Raw genomic sequence first — 23,105 nt, forward strand, 5'->3', positions numbered from 1 at the left:
GGCATTTAGTGTCGCCTTAAAAGGATATCATGTCAGAAAGAAAACTGTTAATTATGCACTGAAAGTTACCCATGGTCTATTTAAGTCGACCATGATTCATGAAAATTTAGATAAAACATAAATGGATTTTTTATTTTTTATCATTGATAATTCAGATGTGGTGATGAGCTGAGCCATTAAGTGAAATATGCATATTATCATGTAAAGATATATGTATATGTGATGTGATGTGATGACATGTAAGGCCGACACTCAATATTATGCGTTTTATTGTACATATTTTAGTACTGAAAATAAGGGACGAGACGAGCAGGACGTCCCGCCGATCGATATTGATACGCCCTGCCCATTACAATGCAGTGCCACTCAGCATTTTTGAAACACCCCAAAATTCTGAGCGGCACTACAAATGCACTCGTCACCTTGAGACATAAGATGTTAAGTCTCATTTGCCCAGTTATTTCACTAGGTACGCCGCCCTTCAGACCGAAAACATTACCTACTGCTTCACGGTAGAAATAGGCGCCGTTGTGGTACCCATAATCTAGCCGGCTGGTAAAACTCTGATTATTAAACAATCGCTTATATTCGAATTACCTCACGACATCTTAGTAGCATATTTAAATTTTAATAAAAACGCTAAAATGAATTCATTGACCATTAATTTCATGTCCTTTGTCCGATAAAACTTCAAGGAAGCGTGACTAAATGCGAGATTTCTGTCGAAGCATGTATTCGAGATTCAATTTCAGCTACCAAACACCATATTCTTGTACGTAAAAAAAGAAGTTTGGCAACTTACGTCAGTCATTCGTCTCTGCTTTCTTCATAATGTAAGTACCTCATTAAAGAGCGAAAACCCGTTCATATTAACAATGTAAAATGCGTTGCATTAAAACCTCATTCCCACATTAAGCGTACCAATCTAATTATGGCATTCTTTTCCAAGCAATACTTGAAACTTTCTTGTCGTTTATAAGAATAAGCGCAAACTTTATGATAATATTTATCCGCAAACAACTGTCCCTACGATATGTCTCTGTACTGTGGAGTGGTAAGTAAACATTGTGGTTCAAAGCTGCGAGAGTCGTTGGAGAGAATTTATTTGTTTAGAGATTTAAATTATTATAACCTCCATTAATTAGCCGGTATGATCTGTATCTATAGATGAGAGATGTATCTGTAGATTTACAACTGTGTTTACGATGTGGTTTGTGTGTCGAATATATTATATATATGTAGGCTTAGATAATACGTGCTTATACGTCCACATAGACAACCGATGAAAATTGGCCAGATTTATTACTTTAGTGTGCGTGACAAGATACGTCGTACACTCGCGATTTGTATGTCACTTAGTGTGTGTGTGCATTGGGTGTGCCAAATTACAATGGGATTACACGGAAAGCACCAGCTTATAGAATTATCAAAATCAGTTCACCAAGTCGAAAGTTTTGAAGTAACAAACATAAAAAAACAAACATACCGGCGAATTGAGAACCTCCTCCTTTTTTGAAGTCGGTTAAAAATAGAGATTGACTGTCATTTTTTTTCGTCGTTTTCACAGCTGTCACAGTCTATCTGGACGTAGAATTGGTCTAAGAATGTAAGTTTCACGCTGTGACAACCGCTTGTCTTGATGACGTCATTTTGTTTTTAAAAAGTAATCACAGAGTAGATCATAGATTTATATTCAAATTCAAATATTTTTATTCAAAATAGGATGTGACATCACTTATTATTTCAAAAACTACCACCAATTCCAAAACGAATGGCTCAGACCTGAGAAGAATGGGCGTAACAAACTCAGCGGGCTTTTTTTTTTCATCGAAAAAATATGTTTACAAAGGAATATTGTACAATTTATCTTATTATTTAATAGCCTGAAGGCGGTCGCTCCATTCCCAATCTTTATCATTAAGAAAGTCATATAATATACTAACGTACAGAAAAACATAGCATGTGTGAGAGAAAAACATCTCTAACGGAGATAAAAGGAGATAGAACAGAGATTTTGAATGAGAAGTCGTAACCAGTCAACTACGCTTGGCATTGACACACACATTGACAAATCAAAATTTATCACACACTGGCTGACCCGACAGACGTTGTTCTGTATATAATAAATAAAATAATGTTTTTATATGAATTTGTGAATAATATATCATAACAATATAACATAACAACAAATATGCACCCTGCTGAAATTGTTTTACAGCAGAACTGTCATACCGCGCGTCATTAAATTCTCTCATAGAAATTATGTATGCACACATCAAAGGAAAAACAAATTTGTTGTTTTTATTTAATTTAGCAGCATTTTCCTATTTATTCACCTTTTAAACCTTCCCTGGACTTCCACAAATAATTCAAGACCAATATTATCCAAATCGGTCCAGGCGTTCTCGAGTTTTAGCGAGACTAACGAACTACAATTCATTTTTATATATGTAGATTATACGCTCGAATATTCTAAGTCTTTGGAGTAGATATAATTATACCATTTTATTCTTCATTGTGATATGATTGCAAATTCACATATTCCAAATTGTTATGCTAATATGCGAAGTGCTTACAGGAGATAGAAATTGTGAAAGTGACATTGAAAGGAGAGTGAAAGTGGGTAATAGGTGTTTATATCGGTATGTTAAGTCCTATGCATGTATGCAGAAAACAGTTGTGATATAAAAGCTCTGGATTGTTAAGTTTAGACAAAGATTAATCCACGAGATAGGAATTTAGAAGTTTTAAGTCAAATGTAACGTTAACGGTAACCGCTGCTTTTAACAAAGACTGCGAAATGTGTTCCACCATCGTATTCCTTGGCGTAGTTAAAGTTAAAGTGTTTTTTAAAAAGTGAAATATCATAGTACAAGAGCACACTCCTAGATTCTGCGGGTATGTGTTTTTTTGATAAAACTAATTTGAAATGAACGTTGAGGGAGAATGCAATGTATTAACGATAGGTTGTAGGCAAATAATTTTAGTATAATTAATTTTCTGATAATAAATTGCAACTATAAGTTTATTTAATAATTTTTACATCGTTTTAAAGGAAATTATGTAAAGAATTAAAATAAAATATGGTATCTAGCTCTCAGCCAGTCGCAACTTTAGGGTTGCCAGGTGTAAATAGGTATGCCTATTATTGTTGATTAAGTGCCTAATTTTTGAATTTAAATACAAAATTGAAGTTTTATATTTACTATTTACGATAAATCTTGGTTGCCAAATTAAAAAATGGCCAATATAAAATTAGTTTTATCAATAAAACACATACCTGCAGAATCAAGCAGTGATATCTTAAGCTATCATGTCAATATCGAATATTTATTTGAAACTTTTGACAGATTGCTATGAACAATAGCTTTAACAGGCGAAGATTGGACTTTTACGGTTAACAGTTAAAATTATGACGTCATCTAATAATTGTCAAATGTTGCAACACATTTTTTGTTGAAGCGGTACTTTATTAACATGTTTTCTATTGCTAAAGTTAGTTAATGCAACCAAGCCTTGGTGATATTTACTAAAAAAGCACACGTAGGGTGATTTAAGTATTGGAAATCGGAATAGAGAAATTGGTTGATCTACTACCATATTTTTTTGTTCATCAAAAATAATTGATAATGAAGGTAGTACGATATTTCGTAAATAAAAATTATAATTAAATTCAGCAAATGTACTCAGCTGACTCTTTCGGCCATTTGAATATTAGCAAGAATCATACTTGGATCTAAATTGACTTACAACTCCAATATTTCCTCGGTGAAACCGAGGTTTGGTTAGCCATGTTTGCCAAATACATTATACCGTTATTGACATAGTGCAATCGTTAATACAGATGAGGGCCCACTTATTAATTTTAATAAGTGGGGTGACTTGCGCTTTGAAGGGGCGACGACAGATCCTTGTTGTTTGTTTTATTAGTTTTGATTTTATGGTTTTGGTTGTTTATTTAGTTTGGAAAACAACGAACAAACGGCAGACATACTTTTAAAATTTAATCATATTTTGGCGCGGAAACTCTGAGTTGAACTTTACCATCTGTGCATGAATTTGGATATCTATTCTATTCTTCGATCGCGCACGATAGCTATTGTGTAGTTGCTTATATTTTATGATTAAGTAACCTGGGAGGCTCCTTTGCACAAGATGCCGGCTGGATTATGGATGGGTACTACAACGGCGCCTATTGCTGCCGTGAAATCTGTTCCGTAAATTTGTGCCGTTTAAATCTTTAGGTAGGTACTAAAAACATATTTAGTTATTTCATAGGGGCTTTGGAATGTTGTGAGATGCTGCGGCGAAATTACTTTATAATGCAACGAACATGTTTCTGCGGTATTCCATTTAAAAAGCATTAATTTTTTGGAGTATTTCTTTTTTCATTCTAATAATCATTCACAGTAATAGCGCCTTGTATGTTTATTCAAGCAAACTTCACATAATAGATTTTAAATCACAGTATAGCTTAGGAAATTTTCATTAATAAATATTTTTAATATTTCGGTACTAACCTAATTATTCTATTACTAACATCTACTGTAGCTTTATTGCTGGTAATGTGGCAACATTCCTACGCTATGACGAAATATCAACTGCCTAACTCCTGTTTGCAGATTTCTTCAGCTGATAGAGTGTTTCACTATTCCCGCCAGTTGGTGGTAGATTTTAACTTTCATTAAGCGATATCATGTGCTATTTTGAATGAAAATATTTGAATTTCAATTTGAATCGTTTTTTACTGCAGTTACTATAGCCATATTAAATAAAGTGTGTGTGTACTTATGTATGGACGCAAGAAGTTATACTTCTTTGTCCTAACAAAGCAAAAATGATTAAAATGACTTATTCCTCGTGCTATTCTACGTTTTTAGAAAGAACAATTTTTAAAAAATCTTTATAAGATGGCTTCGACAATTATTAATTATTAAATAATGAATACGGCTGTATGGGCTTGAACCCTTTGCCTGTCCTAATAATGGATTAAGAAGCCAAAAATAATAACGAATGACGCAAACGTCAGAAAGTTTTAGGAACCAACTTCAACCTGCTACTTTTGTGACACAGCGATGCGCGCGCATCTTAAAATTTCACTCTCATCATTTTTTCATAACGCGCCTAAAGAAGTATTAAAACTTCAAAAATAATAATAGAATTATTAGCTGATTGTACATAAATCACTTCTAAGTTTTCACCTCTGACAGCATTACTGACAAACTGCTGTTTTTTAATAATCAAATTTAAACATAATAATTGTATGAATGCATTGATCTAAATTAATGTCAATGCCTAAGTCAACCCTCACAGATGCAACTACCATGAAAGTGTTGGTGACGCCGCGTGTCGCCCGGGCACATCTGTAAATTACATTTTAATATAATTACAACGCTATATAATTTTTCTGCCTCATCCGTAATCAGATAACAGAGATATTATCGAGTTAAAACCCTCTTCTGAGCAGGCGGGAGGTCAATTCTGTTTGGTGACGATAATTATAATATTTATGACGACACATATAGCCGAATGGTTAGTGAGCCTGACTACTAAACTAGAGGTCCCGGATTCGAAGCCCGGTAGATGCAAATTTTAAATGATAAATATGTATGTTTGCTTTCGAGTCGTGGATGTTTATATGTGTTTATGTATGTCTAAGTAAGTATATTGTATTAAGTATATCATTGTCTTGTGCCCATAGTATTAGAATTTGTGTAAAAGTGTGTCAATATTTATAAAAAAAAACGTTTTTTAACAATTCTTTTGAATATCGTAATACTTTTGTTTTGAACATTTTCTCCGATCTTGTTATAAAAGCATATACATCGCCCCACAAAAGACTTACTAAGTCGTCTTACCCGAGTAGTAGGAATTATAAGTTTATGTCTGTCCCTGGTATTAACATTATGGTTATGACAGTTTCTAGCAAATTCACTTATGTGCCTATGTACATACATTGCATTATCAAGAATATATTGAGAAGCAACAGTCAAGATGTTAATTTCTTTTTGCTCTCAATGATTGTACAAGAAGTGAGAAACTCGTTATCCTATTAGTATGAGCACTTACAAATCATTCTCACACAAATTATAATTCGCATACACTGATGTATCGTACTATATAATTTGTACGATTGAATCCCACAATATTTGAAGGGCCTACAATTATTAGTGATGGCCGCATACGATAACAATTTCCCAGTAACATAATATCAGAGTCGAGGGCGCGGCACGCGTGTCATTGAAAAAATCCTTTGGGGAAACTAAACTTATGGGACGAGCCGGTTTCAACCGGTATTTAGGACCCCGAGTGGATACTTGTATGATATTTATTCATTCATTTTTATTTACTCTAAACGTAAATCTTTAGATTATTTATAAGTATAGATAGAGTCTTGCTGCTAGACAACCGATGAAAATTAACCCTGTTAATTACTTTAGTGTGCGTGACAAGCTACGTCTTACACCCACGATTTGTATGTAGACGTTTTCACAGCTGTCACAGTCTATCTAGAACAGTTAAAATAAATAATAATTATAATATTAACACACTTTTACACAAATTATCTTACCCCAAACTAGACATAGCCTGTATTATGGGTACAACATATAAATATATTATTTAATACATTATACCTTCTTAAACATACAATAAATAAACATCCATGTCTCGGAAACAAACAAACAAATCAAATAAATGTCTCAAGAAACTACAAAATAGTTTTCTTGTGAATCTGTATAGTTATTAGGGGTGCATAAATTACAATAATAATAATTGCTTATAATAATATATGACATGTCGGGAAGAAGAGTATTAATTAATTATATAATCAAGGTCACCCCAAGACTACACAATGCCACCATAATACATAAAATACTTATAAGCTATCATTTTTTAGTTAATTGAAAGCATGACAAAATAAAAAAAATATTTTCTTTAATCATTAAAGAAAATATTTAATATTAATTAATTAACTTACTCATGTGAGGCATTAAGAGTTGCCCTTTGAGTATTATAGTTGCATTACCTTAGAGAACTCTAGAAAGGGATTGCTTGTAACTAATTCTAGTAGGCTCCATAAGATACATAATAGCTTTAAGGGTAAATGTATACACTTTTATGATAAAGTCCCAGTCACTGTTGAGGCTTTATCTATAAATAAATTTAAATGTTTTATTAATAAATGGCTCTGTTGTAAAACTCACTACTGAATACCAAATCTGATTATCTAAGTGATCCGACAGCCAGGGACTAGATAAAGATTATTTTATAGCAATAGCAATGAAAATACAATATTGTATATTTCATTAAAAAGAGCGCAAAAAAAAAGGATGCTGGGAGAGTTTCTTGCGGCGCTTCTTTTCTCTCAGAGCGCCATTTGTTTCCGTAGCAGTAGTAGTGTGTAGTGTATTAGAAATGCCATCCAAAAGAATTCTAAAGGAATCAATTTTGAGAAAATAAATGTCTTTTATGCATATATTGTTATTAAAATGATTTTTAGAAAGACGAAGCTGTAAATTTAAAAGAGTGGCAATCAGTATCACTTCTTCTACTACCCATTACAATACATTGCCACTCAGTGTTCTTGAAAAACCCAAAAATTCTGAGCAGCACTACAATTGCACTCGTCAGCTTGAGACATAAGATGTTAAGTCTCATTTGCCCAGTAATTTCACTAGCTACGGCGCACTTCAGACCGAAACATAGTAATTCTTACACATTACTGCTTCACAGCAGAAATAGGCGCCGTTGTGGTACCCATCTAGCCGGCATCCTATGCAAAGGAGGCTCCCACTGGTAATTGATTCAATTGATTAATGTTATTCTTTCCGCACTTCTTCTCTGCGTAAACTTCCACATTGCATTTTGCTTTAAAAGGGGTGCAATGTATTTCTGCTTGTATTAATAAAGAAGTTTTTCCCGACCGGCTTCGAGTAAAATAGTGCGATAAGACACTTTTGCTGTCAATATAATATAGGCGTTAAAACTATGTTTGGTTCAAAATCCATTTGACTTCTTAAATTAGAACCTTTGATTGATTTTTGCCAATGTATGCGTTAGTTAGTGATTAAATAAACAATTTGTTATGTTTTTAATTAAAGTGATAACCCTCACTTCTGGGATTAATTGTCGCTCTTAGATAAGATGTTACATAAACAATTGTTTTGATTTGAGAGAGCGACATCTCAAGTCAATTTCCATAATAAACTGTAAAGTAGATCTGTAGATGAAGCCACAACCTGAGAGTTGAACAAAGTATACAAGATTTTATGACTATACGTCACTTGAACGTTTGGCTCAGTCGGAAAGAGCGCTCGCACGGAAGACGAGAGGCCACGGGTTCGAGTCCCGCAGCGTTCATTAAATTTTCTTTTCAGTTTTGTGTAGTGGTAAAATAATCAAAATACTATTGCCAAGCGTCGCTGACTGTTTACGACTTATCAATCAAAACTATTTACAGTAAGAATAGACGATTTTTTTTTCCTGCTGTTTTTCCCTCTAGACTGGTTCTTCTCTCCCGTACTCTTAGTTTGTATATACGCTAGTTATATTGTAAGTATATGCAAATTTCCGCGTTGGATAGCACAAAATGCTGTTAGTATTCTTGGTACGCTTCCACGTAATGATAGTTTTAATTTTTAACTGGCTTCAAAATTTTTTTAACAAACAAACAACCGCCTTCAAAAACACTATTCCAAAACTATAGATATGATGTGCACTAAAAAGTATTAAAATAATTGCGTATTTTTATACAATCTAATTAATTAATCTTATTCTAGTTACGATTATTGTAATTTTTGGAGTCGGTGTCATCCAAGATAGGTTTGTCACTACATACATAGTTATAGGTGAGATGTGCTTGAGTCGTGAGGAGGCGAGAGGCGAGAGCGGGTTGCGGCGGAAGGAAACTGATTCCAAAAATAACAGTAATCGTAACTAGAATTAGATTAATTAATTAGATTGTATAAAAATACGCAATTACTCTTATACTTTTTAGTGCACATTATATATATTGTTTTGGAATAGTGTTTTTGAATAGTGTTTTTGAAGGCGGTTGTTTTTTTGTTAATTTTTTTTTATGTAGCCATAGTATTGTAAGTATAGTTATAAGATTTGTTTTGTTTGAATAATAAATACTAATTTAACATTTCTGTATTAACTATTAAAATATGTTCAAAATTACTTATTATAGCAATTTACAATTAAGCCTTATATATGTAGCTCTCAGAAACTTATTTCTACAACCCTATCTTCGTGTTTAGGGATAAAACTTTATTATGCTTAAAACTAATTACATTTGATTTGTGGGGGGATGTCCAAGAAACTGGAAAACGTGGCTATTTGCTATCAAAGAACATATATTTTGGATTGGTTTAATTTATATAATGAACCGCAGGCGTCCGTTTATCAGAAGACTGTGTCTCATAATTTACAATAGTTAAACAGCTGAAATTTTTACAGAGTGTTTGGTAGGGGTTAAAGAATGAAATTGCCGTTTTATAGTAATAGGCACTTCGAATTGACATGAGACCTTCATGGTTTGAGATTTTTGAGTGGAACTTTTTTTCACATGGTACCTTTTAAAAAAGGTGCAATGCAATATTCGATTATCGACTTTCAGTTGTTTTTTTTTTTATTCAGCCTAAGCTGTCTAAACAAGAAAGATGAAATCTTCGAAAATTCGAGTGATTTTTGAATACGAGTTCCGACGTGGAACTAACGCGGTAGAGACAGCTCGCAATATCGATGTTGCGTTTGGAGAGGGGACTGCTAATGAACGCACCGTGCGATCTTGATTTAAACGCTTTCGCGATGGAAACTTTGATTTGAAGGACGAACCACGTCAAAAACCGGGCACACAGGTAAATAACATTTTTTTTTTATATGAGAGGGGGCAAACGGGCAAGAGGCTCACGGGATGGGGAGAGGTGAGGCAACCGCCCATGGACATCTACAACAACAGGTGTATCAAGAAATGCGTTGCCGGCCTTTAAGGTGGGAGTATGCTTTTTTCATGAAGGTCCCTAAGTCGTATCTGTTCGTTAAGACCGCTGCCGGTAGTTGATTCCACAAAGTGGCTGTGCGTGATAAATGCGGTAGAAGATGCAGAGACAACCCACATCTCTACGCAATGCTAGATAATCAAGCCGATCGGAGATGACTTGATCGTCGATGATTCGAGCCGCTCTTCGTTGAATGCGGTCAAATGGAAGAAGCTGGTACTGGGGAGCACCCGCCCAGAGGTGAGAACAGTACTCCATGTGAGGCCGAATTTGCGCCTTATAAAGTTGCAGGCGGTGGCTTTTAGTGAAGTACTGTTTCGCCTTACTGAGTACTTTTACTTTTTAGAGGCCAGTTTGGCCTTCTCTTCCAAGTGACCACGGAACTGAGCGTCGCTCGATATATCAACGCCAAGTATGCCAATACAGGCTGCGGCAGTTAGAGGAGTGATCTCGAATCGAGGGGATACGACAAAGGGAGACTTTTTAGTGGTGAACGCACAAACTTGTGTCTTCTTGGGGTTGAATTGGACTAAATTTTGTCGGAGTCTGTTCCGAGACTTTGCAAAGCATAGTCTCGATTTCAGACACAAGTTTGATCCGGTTTTCGTCGACGCTATCCCGGGACATGTTGGCACGGCCGGTGTAGGAAGCATACCCCGTGCTGTCGTCCGCATAGCAATGAATATTGCTGATTTGCAGCATATCATTGATATGCAGAAGAAACAGCGTAGGGGATAGCACACAGCCTTGCGGGACACCAGAGTTTATGGTTTTATGTCGGAGCATGAACCGTTGATAACAACCTTGATGCTCCGATCAGCCAAAAAGCTAGTGACCCATTTGCACAACTTCTCGGGAAGCCCATAGAATGGCAGTTTCGCTATAAGCGCTTTATGCCACACCCGATCGAAGGCCTTCGCTATGTCCAAACTCACCGCCAACGCCTCTCCCTTCGACTCAACCGCTTGCGCCCATTTATAGGTGAGGTATGCAAGAAGATCACCAGCCTTTAATTAAATTAAAGACAGGAAGCCAATCGGAGCCAAACTACCCAGGAATTAGCGGCATGGTTTAACGTTACCTTACCAACAATATGGACTCATATTCGTCAAATCAATAAAATAAAAAGTATGAAAAATAGGTGCCTCATGATTTGATTGATCGGCAGAAAGAAACGCGTGTTGAAACTTATGTTGCATTGTTGAATCGATATAGAAATGAAGGAATATAGGATCGAAACGTGACATGTGATGAAAAGTGGGTTCTTTACGATTACCGTACGTGAAAAATGCAATGGCTGACCCCAGGTCAAGCGACGCAACAGTGTTCAAAAGCAAAGCTTACCAATAAAAAGGTAATGGTACCTGTTTGGTGGACTCAAAGTGGTGTTATTCACTAAAGCTTTCTCCGATCCGGTCAAGCAATAATGGCAGATGTTTACTGTGCCGAACTAGGAACAATGAAAGCAAAAGTAGCAATGAAGCAGCCCCGACTCATGAATCGATCTTCACCATTATTGCTCCATGATAACTCGAGACCTCATATAGCACGAGAAACCATTATAATTCTACAGGAACTGCAATCAAAAACCATTCGTTACCCTCACAACCCCCCGTATTTGTCAGACCTTTCTTTAACGAACTACAATTTTTTTCGTGATTTGGACAATTTTCTACGTGATAAAAAAATTCCTTCTCAGAAATTCTCTATAAAAATATGTGAAATTCTCACAAACGGAATAGTTTTCACAAGTAAATAGTCTTCAACTGATGGTCGTTTATACGCCCTGCCCATTACAATGCAGTGCCACTCAAAAATTCTTCAATTTGAATCCCAAATGAGACCTTATATCTCATGTCTCAAGGTGACGAGCGCTCAGAATTTTTGTTTTTCAATAATCTTGAGCGATTACCATCAGCTGAATGTCCTGCTCGTCTCGTCTCTTATTTTCATAAAAATATAGTTTTGGTATCAATGGATAGAGCTGCTTGAATGCAAAGCTGTCACGTCCGCTTTGCAGATTATCAAAACGGCAAGAAGCTTTAGCAATGCAAGCTCCGACAACCCACAATTACGCACAGGGAGACACGCGACGCACCACTCTAGGGAATGAACACGCGACCTTCCCCTCACAATTACGATATAAAATGTGGCTACACGCTGCCATAGAATTTTACAATCGATTTTAGGTATGTGTATTATATTTTAAAATCTCGAATGAAGCTTCTAGTTTTATTAAAAAAACGAACTGTGGCGTCATTGATATTCGATGACTGCCCAGTGGTCAGTGATGTTGAATACTAGAATACTATGCTAGTGAAATTACTGGACAAATGAGACTGCACATCTTATGTCTCAAGGTGACGAGCGCAATTGTAGTGCCACTCAGAATTATTGGGTTTTTCAATAATCATGAGCGGCAATGCATTGTAATGGGTAGGGCGTATCAATTACCATCAGCTGACCGTCCTGCTCGTCTCGTCACTTATTTTAATAAAAAAAAGCTATAAGTAGGTTCGAGTCCCATTAGGTGCAAACCTTAGATAATTTTAAGTCTAGATATACTGTCACAGTATAGCTGTGAAAAAATCAAAAAAATTGAGGTTGACAGTACACCTTTATTTTGATACGAATAGCGAGCGTAAGACGTAGCTTATCATAGCACTAAAGTTATAAACCTGGCCTGTTGTCATCGGTTGTCTAGAAGCAAGAGGCTCCATCTAGACTTATAAATTATCTAAGATGCTAATATTATTGTTTTCATGATATAAATAAAAGAAGAAACGTTTGCGGAAATACACAGTGCCACACGATTTACCTCAGGTCGATCTGTTATGTATTAGGGCTCAGATCAAATATTCAAACTTGTTTCGATTTATTGAATCGACTTTACATATTTTATATATGCCTAGTCCCACCATATTATATACTAAAACAAAGAAAAAAAAATTTCTGTTGCAAATAACATTTATTACTTTCACAGTGTGTTAGTTTAATACATAAATATAAAACAATTTAAAATATAAAAAGCTTATTCGAAGTGGTCTCCATTGGCTGCAAGACAGTCCTTTAAATGTTGAGGCCAGTTATCAATAGAAGCATGCACTCTTTCCATGAGAAAATTCTTCACTGCCAATCGTACGGATTGTTCTAGGGACTCCAAATTATCATGGCGTTTAGAGCAAGTCGTACTCTCTAAAACTGACCATAAATCCTAATACAGCGGATTAAGATCTAGACCAGACGACAGGCAGTCTTCAGCTCTGATGAAGTTCAAAACGTTCGTTTTCAACTAAGCCTGAGTAGACCGAGTTTTATGACCCGGAGCCGAGTCTTGCTGGAAGGATTATTGCTGCCATTCTTGGTTATTGAACATGGTGTTCTTAAAGGGCTTCACGACCTTCTCAAAAATGGTATCTTGATACATTTGTGACGATGTTTTGATACCTTTTCCACAAAAGTATGTTTCATTCACTCCTTCATAGCTAATACCCCACCAAACCATCACTGGAGTCGGATAGCGCCCACGTTACTCTCTGTGGACTAATTGGGTCACTTGATCACTAAATACAGTTATTTTGTTTGTTAAAATGTTGCTCAAGTGTAAAAATTTACTCATCCATAAAAAAAAAATTCAATTTGCTTACCGCTTCAGTACTTGTTTCGATTTTACCACCCTATTCTTTTTTAAATTAAGAAATGACCAGTAAGTTTCTTATAGGCTGCAAGTCCTAAGTCATCTTTTAAAATACGCGACATGGTGCTATCTTTATCTCCCGAGATAAAATCTTTTGCTTTCGGACGGAATTTCTTCAAAATATTTTCCTTACTAAGTTACCACTATGATCATCTTTTTCGTACGAACACTACGTGGACGGCCAGATCTTTTCTGTCACAAACAGAGGAGGTCTCATTGTACCTGTTAGAAGCAGGGCTTCTTTTACACAAACATTTTACTAATGCCAAGCGTAGGGAGAGTTTATTGATTTGCATATGGCTCCATACCTCCTTTGTTTTATGCAATCTCAGCTATTCTCTTTATCACCCTACTCCATTTTAATAGCGCAAAATATTGTACAATGTATTAACGCCAAAATGTGAAAACTCAATGAACAATCATAATATAAAAACGACAAATTCTAAATTCAAATGTAGTATTTTGTTTATTTTTAATTGTAACAGTATTTTTGGCCAGGCAGTATATCTGCATATGGTTTTTTTTAAATTATCCAAATACCTACTCAAGCCTTGAATAATTTCATCCTTTTAGTACGAATACTTCGTGGATATCTTTTTCAGTCACAAATAGAGAAGGTACCATTACGCGTTTCAATAGCCCGGTCTATTGAAACTATTCAAATTCAAATTCAAATATTTTTATTCAAAATAGAATTAAAAATATTTAATCAAAACAAATCTTATAACTATATTTACAATAATACGACTACATAAAGTTAAAACTATCATTACGTGGAAGCGTACCAAGAATACTGGCAGCATTACCCCGTTGGATAGCAAGGCTGATCCGTTGACCGAAATAGCTGCCAGCACTTGGGTTTCCAGTAGCCTTATTGAGGCGCGAAGATAGTATTTTGAACATTCTCCGCGCCTCTGGGCCCCACGGGCCAAGTGTCTCATTAAAAATTGAATTAAAATTCAAAATCACTTATTGAACGTCAAAAACTACCACCCATTCAAAAGATACTGCCTCAGACCTGAGAAGAATGGGCGCAAGAAACTCAGCGGCCTTTTTTTTTAAATATGGATTACAATGTGATATTATTCAATAATCATTTATAATTAAAGAGCCTGAGGGTGTTCGCTTTATTCCCAGTCCGTGGTGTCATTAAGAAAATCGTTTATGCTATAGTAACCTTTCCCACACAAACGTTTTTTAACAATTCTTTTAAATTTCGTAACACATTTGTTTTGTACATTTTCTGGGGTCATATTGTAGAAACATTTACATCGCCCAACAAAAGACTTACTAACTCGACCCAACCGAGAAGTAGGCATAATAATACAATGAGATGATATATATTCGAATTCCTACTTTATGTAATGCAATAATCCAGTTCTTGTTATCACCTCTCCATTTTAATATCACTAAAATATCTAACAAAGATTGGCGAGACTATGCGAAAGCACAGTGAATATTCATAAAAGAATTTCCGGAACCTCGACTCCTTACGAATCGCTTTTGATTATATTATATAATTCCATAAGTTATTATCTATATTATTAAGTTCCAAAGATTCAACATTGCTACGGTAGAAGATTAAATGAATATGTGGTGCCAGACATATACGAGATGGCTGAAGAGTGTACTCAAACTTAAAAAAATGCAGTAAAATTTAAACTAAAAAAATACGCTGTTGAATAGCATTAAGGCGAAGAGTAAGCAGAAAACACGCAAACATTGTGTTTTTAGACAAGTTTTGTGGTGAAAGTATAGCAGTTCGAGCTATGAACACTACCTAATCCTGTTACACATATCCTTAAGTCTTATTTGTAGGTTGCTAATGCTTGCTATTGGTTATAGTTAACACTGCCGAGCCTTTTTGAACTACCATATTTCTTTGAAGCTAAACAAGTTTTTTGGCATGGCGTGACGCATTCTTTTGGTACTTCTCTCAGAAAAGTTAATCTTATAGCTTGTACTTTTTTGTGTAGGTCCATTTATTCAGATTAGTAGTGAATAACGTGGATTGTAAGCATATAAACTGTTTTCCACGCAAGAATTTTGAAAATATTGGCTTTGTTACATAGATGGCGGGCCGGCAGCCTTGAACTCATATCGCTCAAGGTCGCTGGCATTTAGTGTCGCCTTAAATAACTGATGACTAACTATTGTTCAATGGTACTCAACAATGCTACTCAGTAATTAAGCATAGCTTAGGTAAATCGTTTCCTTTTTATAGTTCTAATAGTATAGTTTAAAGTAAGTAAGTAGTTGTTAAGTAGGTACCTATACGTAAGTAAATGTATTTTAAGTGCAATAACATTTTTTTAATGAAAACAAGGGAAGAGATGTGCAGGACCTCAGGTGATGGTAATTGATACCCCTTGCCCATTACAATGCAGTGCCGCTTAGGATTCTTGAAAAACCCAAAAATTCTGACTACAATTGTGCTCGTCACCTTGAGACATAGAATGTTAAGTCTCCACTGCCTAGTAACTTCACTTCAGACCGAAACACAGCGATGTTTACACATTCCTGCTTCACGGCAGAAATAGGTGCCGTTGCCGTACCCACAAACTAGCCGGAATCCTGTGCAAAGAAGCCTCTGGTAAAACTTGCCATCAAACTGTTTAATATTAGCAAAGTATATCATTATGTAAAAAGAGTACTTAATTTAAAAAAATATATATTATGTAGAAGTTCAGTGTTAAATTTGTTCAGGACAACCTTATGTCGTTTGGGGTACAAATGTGTTCAAGCCTCGAGTCAAGGGACGGTAAAGCCAGTGATTTACGAGCTCGTAAAGTTGCACACGCGGCTGCCCTCGCGTTCACTTGTATAATTCATAGCACGCAGCGCTCGTATGACCGGCTCCTAGATTTATACACAACTAGCTGTGACTTGCGGCTTCACTCGCGTTGGACTTATAGACAAGTTGTTGGAATATAAAAATAATAATATTGACACACATTTTACACAAATAATCTTGCCCCAAGTTAAGCATATATAGCCTGTGTTATGGGTCACAAGGCAATGATATATTTAATGCAATATACTTACTTAAACATACATAAATACATTTAAACATCCATGACTCGGAAACAAACATCCATATTCATCATATAAATGCTTGCACCTACCGGGATTCGAACCCGGGACCTCTAGCTTAGTAGGTAGGATCGCTAACCACTCGGCTATACAGGTCGTCTCGTCGTCGTTGTCGTAATATTCCTTCAATACTTCAATAATTCTCTTATTTGGATGAAAATTAATTGTATAACATATACATAACATATTGCATAGATTTAGCGACATCTCAAGTCAATTTCCTAATATGCAAATAATGGGGTTGAGCAGGTTATCAACTGTAAAGTAGATCCTGTAGATGAAACCACAACGTGAGAGTTGAACAAAGCGTACAGGATTTTATAACGATACGTTACTCGAACGGTTGGCCCGGCACCGGCACGGAACGCCGGACTTCGTAGGTTCGAGACCCGCATCGTTCATAAAATTTTGTTTTTCAAATTTTATTTGTGAATTACTTACAGTATGTCTTCAAGCTATTTTCCTTCAAAGGTTATTTATGAAAATGTTATATTGAATCTCATCAGTGCCTTCAACATTGACAAACCACCCATATATAATTTCAAGTTCTATATCACCCTCCATAGGTATAGCATAGTTTAGTAAAACGCCGATATACTTACAGCTTCTATCACTTATACGTATAGATAGACTATCGGCTGTTCCCAAAATTCAGTCTATCTCTTACTTCAGATAAAAATCGTAACTATTGTTGACTTTTCTGTCTCAATAAACTTATCGACGGTAACTCACCTTATCCGTACATGCTATCTGTCAATGGGACGAAGCACGTATAAGCTTACCAGCGATAGAAATTTGTATGGAAATTGAAATTTACGCATCCCAAATAAGTCGATAAGAATGACTTATCGGGTATATTAGGACAGCTTCAGACTATTGACAGCTAATTACTGACTGTGACAGTAGTAGTAATTTATCTCTATCTGTAGATAGTATATTGAGAACGGCCGTTAAACATCGCTAATAATTGAAACTAAAATGCCGGGTTGCGTAGTAAAATATTGTGAAGACAATACTACAAGAAATAAGAAAGACACTGGGGTCACCTATCATCAGTAAGTATTTTGTATTTTATTAATTTCAATGTAAAATAATACGAAGCGTATGTTACTAAATTTGAAAGATGATATTGCATGTCAAGATGCCACGCACACAAGCATCAATAGTTGCCGTAATAAAAAAGCTATTGTTCTTAGGTAGTGCGGTATCTAGTTGGATTGCAGCGGAGACCAACCCTTTATCTAAGGTTTTAGAATAATATCTAGGTATCTAGGATAGACCTAGTTATAAGGATGAACGAAGTTTGATATGATATAATTCAAATAAATCGTTAATTTTTTATCGGTATTGTTTTCAAAGATTGGCAATGCGCATGAACGATGTTTTTTTTATGATAATAAGGGACGAGACGAGCAGGACGATCAGCTGATGGTAATTGATACGCCATGCCCATTACAATGCAGTGCCGCTCAGGATTCTCAAAAAACCCAAAAATACTGAGCGGCACTACAATTGCGCTCGTCACCTTAAGACATAAGATGTTAAGCCTCATTTGCCCAGTAACCACTGGATTATTGGCGTCATGAGTTGTAATTTGTAGCAAACTTTTCCGCTAGAAATAAGATAAACCTTCCTAAAGAATTCTTAAAGGTATAGGTACACACGGGATATTCTCATTACTGTGGTAGGCTTGGGTTGCTAATTATTCCATCCCAACGTCTCAAGAAAGCTTCTAACATAACCCATGACCTCAGGGTGAGTCCTCGCTGACCCCAGGCGGTTAGTCCCGTATGTGGCCACACATGTGGTCGATGCAACCAATATATAATTTATCTTAACAAAGTTTCTTTTTATTACTTTTCATGTAATATTTCCTTATTAAAATGCTTTTTAAGATTGAACACGATTCATATATTGGATGCAAGATTACAAATTAATCTGTTTTTTATATTACAGCCATTGTAAAATACACTATTCATAATAATAATAATAATAATAATAAAAATAAATGTTTATTTCAGGCACACATCCATATTGCATAATTTTACAAAATCATAATTACAATCAGTCAAAATTATTAAGAATCACAATTATTTATGAATATTAAGATTAATAGAGTTGGCCGTTGAGTTTTTTGTATGCTCTTCTGACGAGCTCTACTTTTTCAGAACATATGGTAGGAGCAGTAATTTATATAAAATACTAGCTGACCCAGCAAACGTTGTATCGCCATAAAAAGTAAAAACAATTCAATAATTCAATTAATTCGTCATTAATTTTGTAAACCCAAAAAAATTGAATTATTAAATTTTTTATGTTTAAAAAATAAATGACGACCGATTCTCAGACCTATCAAATATATCGTACATTAAATTTATTGTACCTACTGCAATTATTGTATTTGATTGCCAAACCTAGTGAAGTCAGAACAGAATAATATAAAAATCGTGATACAAAAATACGTTGATTGTAGAATCATAATAAAAAAAATTGTAAAGAAATAAAAAAATAAAAATTATTTTGACAATATCATTTAGGTGTATGAAAAATAGATGTTGGTCGATTCTCAGACCTACCGATCGATATGCACACATACATATCTTCAGCACTCCAGGATAATGTGTGTCTTCTGCCTCACATTATCACACTAATATCAAACAGATGCTTGTTAAAAGGTCCGTAGCCTGTTATCGCATGAGTTACTGCACGTAATCTTTTTAACAGAGAAAAAAATTGAGTTATTGTTGTGAATTTAAAATCATAATGATTTACTTACTTTTTGCTTAAGTTTAAGCTTGTTCAGATCAACGCAAAGTTAAAAATCTGTAAAATTTAAATCTTATTACGTAGGTGCTTCATTCCTCGCATAAATAAGTAATATTCGGACGATCGAGCCTTGCTCGGATTTTTAAGAAGGTGTAAAACTTGATCAAATAAAAAACTAATAGGACATTCGGATTCGAACCAGGGTCTATTGTGTTCCGGATCACACAATCCGGATGTTACTAATAATCTGAGCTATTATATTCCTTTATTTAGTGGCGAAATTTACCTTTGTATTCTAATATTAATGTAGCAGTTTCTCATTAAAACACGGATAGAACTACATTTCTTAAAATTACTACTATTTCTTGCCCTCGAAACTACCTGTAGGTATACTAAATTTCATTAAAATCTTTGGAGCCGTTTCCGAGATTCAGATTTTATATACCTATACAAGAATAACTCGTTTAAAGAAATAAGATAGGATATTACTGCTTACTTACTGCTTACTTTACTGGATGAAATCATGCAGAAAATGTAAATTAAACTAGTAAATTACAGAAACATTGTTTCGGCGTTCTCTGACGCAACGTAGGCCTCCTCCAGTTGTCTCTACATTTCGCGGTTCTGTGCCAGTGTTAGTTATAGATTTATCCTTCGTATAAATATTTAAATAGGAGTTTTGCACTTTGAGAATAAGATGGGTACATACCGACCTATATACGTACTTAATATTAACATTAATGTAAATGTACGTTTGTTTTTTATGCTTTTACGCCGGAATCGATTTTAATGATATTTAGTACACCGATAGACTAGAGCTTGCAAAAGGACATAGGCTACATTTTATACTGGAAAAATCCATTAATCCTGCGGGATTTTTTGATAAACTGAAATTCACGTCGATGAGCTTTAACTATACCAATAGTAGGTTTAGTTTGCCATAGCAATCTTCCTCGAAATAAGATTCATATAATATGTCGGGGATGGCAAAAACGGGAACCAAAAATGGAATAGGACATGACGTAATCTTCAATTCCAAACTTGTAAATTATTTTTAAAAACCCTTTATCTACGTGGACGAAGTCGCGGGCATCAGCTAGTAAAAATATTATTAAACAAATTATTTTATTTTTGTTTCTACGCATAATCAAATCGTGTTAAATAATCGATAATCTCTTTTAGTTACCAACTGAGAAAAACCAACAAGGAGTCTAAAAAATATCTCAACTGTACTAACTAAAATCTAACTCAGTAATATTTAAAATAAATACCATAACTTGTATTTGTTTGGTAGGCAGTAGGTATCTGTAAAGATGAATTGAAAAGCAGTTTCATTAGATTGTATTTCAAGAGCATTTGCAGCCGTGCATAACGATCGAATAGGTAACAAATAATTTCCTTCTCTATAAAGAATAGAGTATTGTATACTCTATATTATTATCCAGTTTCGATGTACCAATAACAGCTTATTTGAAGTATTTAGTATATATACAAAAATATTTACTAAAAATTTTTATAAAATGAAAACTACTGGGCCAAACTATGTCAATTTTTTATGGGACCAAATAGCAAACATTCCGCATCAAACAAAAGAAGAATCACGAAAATACCAATCGAATTGAGAACCTCCTCCTTTCGAAGTCAGTTAGAAAGCACAATAAAAGATTTTTCAGTACATTTTTTTCCTAACTTATATCTACACCAATATTAAAGATGTCTGCAAAATGTCAGACAATTCGGTAGCGACCGCACACACAATCACGTCTCGATGAATTTAATTTAAAGAAATCTTATAGAAAGCAAGTTTACTATATAATAAGTAGGTATATAGAGTAATCTCTGTCTTAATGTATGATGAGAAATTCCAATGAGAGCAACTCGTTTGGACTACGAAGCAGCTGAAGTGCAAAATGCTTGATATTATTCGCGCGGAAATGTGAATTTTCTTTAATCGATCGCTGGGTGGTTCTTCATGCTGGGATTGGTTGAGGGGCGTGGTGGTTGTTATCATTACCGGCGGCTTGGCCAATGGTGTGACGACGTTGATAAGGGGTCGGGGGTTGGAAGCTAGGGTGGCGTTAGTGCGGCGACCGCGGAGGACTCAGCCGGTCGTGGAGAATGTTGGCAACCATGATGTTCCCGGGCACTGAGGAGGAAATGGACATGCGCGTGCCTCCGATACAACTGGAGGACCTGCCGGAAGTGTTGCTATGTATGTAGATTTTTGTGAGTGTCAGTGTTCATGAGTGGTTTTAGCTGTAGTAAACGTATTTTTATTTTGATCTTGTGTTTACTTGGTCAATTGTATTGACATAATTCATTCTCATACATCATATGTATGTTTTAGTAAGAATATCATATTAAATATATCTTTGTATTGCACCATAGTACAGGCTACTTTTGGGCAAAATAATTTGTGTAAAAGTGTGTCAATATTTAATATATCGATATATCGAGAGACTGAAATTTATATTGTTTTTGAAGGTTGGGAACTTAGTTATAACAAAATTTAACATTTTTAAAATTTATTTGCCCGAATATTCTCTAGTTCATCTTTATATCATCTTATAATATTATAACTTTATGGCTAAATGTATTAACTCGACTCCTTCGTGCGTCTTATTTAAAGTAACTAGACTCATTAGATGATCAAAGTATGGTCATCGAACATGCGTCACTGTTTTTTAATAATAATAAAGAATAAATCACAAAGTACAATCAACAGAAAAATTAAATTTTGTTCCATAAAAAATCCTTTATTTACTTTATTTGTATACTTACCTACTTACGTTACCTACTACCTACATGACGTTAGTAGACTGTATACCTGCATAATACCTTCCTAACTCTCATTTTGAAACTTTTCTTTTATAGTAGTTATCCATACTAGGAGTAGGAATTTGACGAAATTGGACTTCTAATATATTCATTACTTTTATATTAATTATGATTATTATAGATTAGTTATGATATTTTATACATGTTAAAAGATCTTAGACATGTCACATCTCGTATAGTTGTCACATATGTCTCGTGCCAGATTTTGGCGAGTCAAAATGTCCTGTGCATGCCTCGAGTAGAGGTGAAACACGTGTCGAATTGTTTAAAAGGCAAATATTGGCGGAATTAACACTAAAGAAAACTCAAAACATTTGGATAATTATGGGTTTTCGCCGAAGTAACGCCTACTTCAATAAATTTTCTCAGTCTTATTAGTAAAAATACACCGTTTACTGTGTTTTTGTCTGTAATCAGTAATCTTAATGTAAAACAACTCGTATACAAACCAATTTTTTTTATTTAGCTACCACATATAAAATACACCAGATTGATTGACTATATTATTCGCAATTTTTATATCCATAACAATATTACATTTACCTGTATGCAGGGGCGTGCATATCATATAGGCAATTAGGCAGTGCCTACCTCGTTATAAGCCTAAATAAATATAGCACTAGTGTTACAGTTAATTTAGTTTAATTTGGTTCCGTTATTTATAACCAAACTTCTATTGAACACCTACTCATAAAATTTTTCCTTAC

The 23,105-nt window shown here is 34.9% G+C and overlaps 1 protein-coding gene across 4 annotated transcripts in view; it reads left to right on the plus strand.

The window, feature by feature from the left end:
- LOC126968961 (LIM/homeobox protein Lhx3) overlaps window positions 1–23,105 on the plus strand; it is an 86,973-nt gene that overhangs the window by 39,608 nt on the left and 24,260 nt on the right. For 2 of the 4 annotated variants that reach the window (XM_050814211.1, XM_050814212.1), the window contains exon 1: window positions 21,654–21,772. The exons of 1 other annotated variant lie outside the window; for it this stretch is intronic. In XM_050814211.1, coding sequence (XP_050670168.1) covers window positions 21,679–21,772 — 94 coding nt within the window. In that variant the 5' untranslated portion in view covers window positions 21,654–21,678. Of the gene's footprint in view, window positions 1–21,648; window positions 21,787–23,105 lie in introns of those variants that run through there. One more of the 4 variants, XM_050814213.1, reaches the window with a different exon arrangement.

Source organism: Leptidea sinapis, chromosome 17, assembly GCF_905404315.1.
Source record: "Leptidea sinapis chromosome 17, ilLepSina1.1, whole genome shotgun sequence".
Classification (NCBI taxonomy): Eukaryota; Metazoa; Arthropoda; class Insecta; order Lepidoptera; family Pieridae; genus Leptidea; species Leptidea sinapis.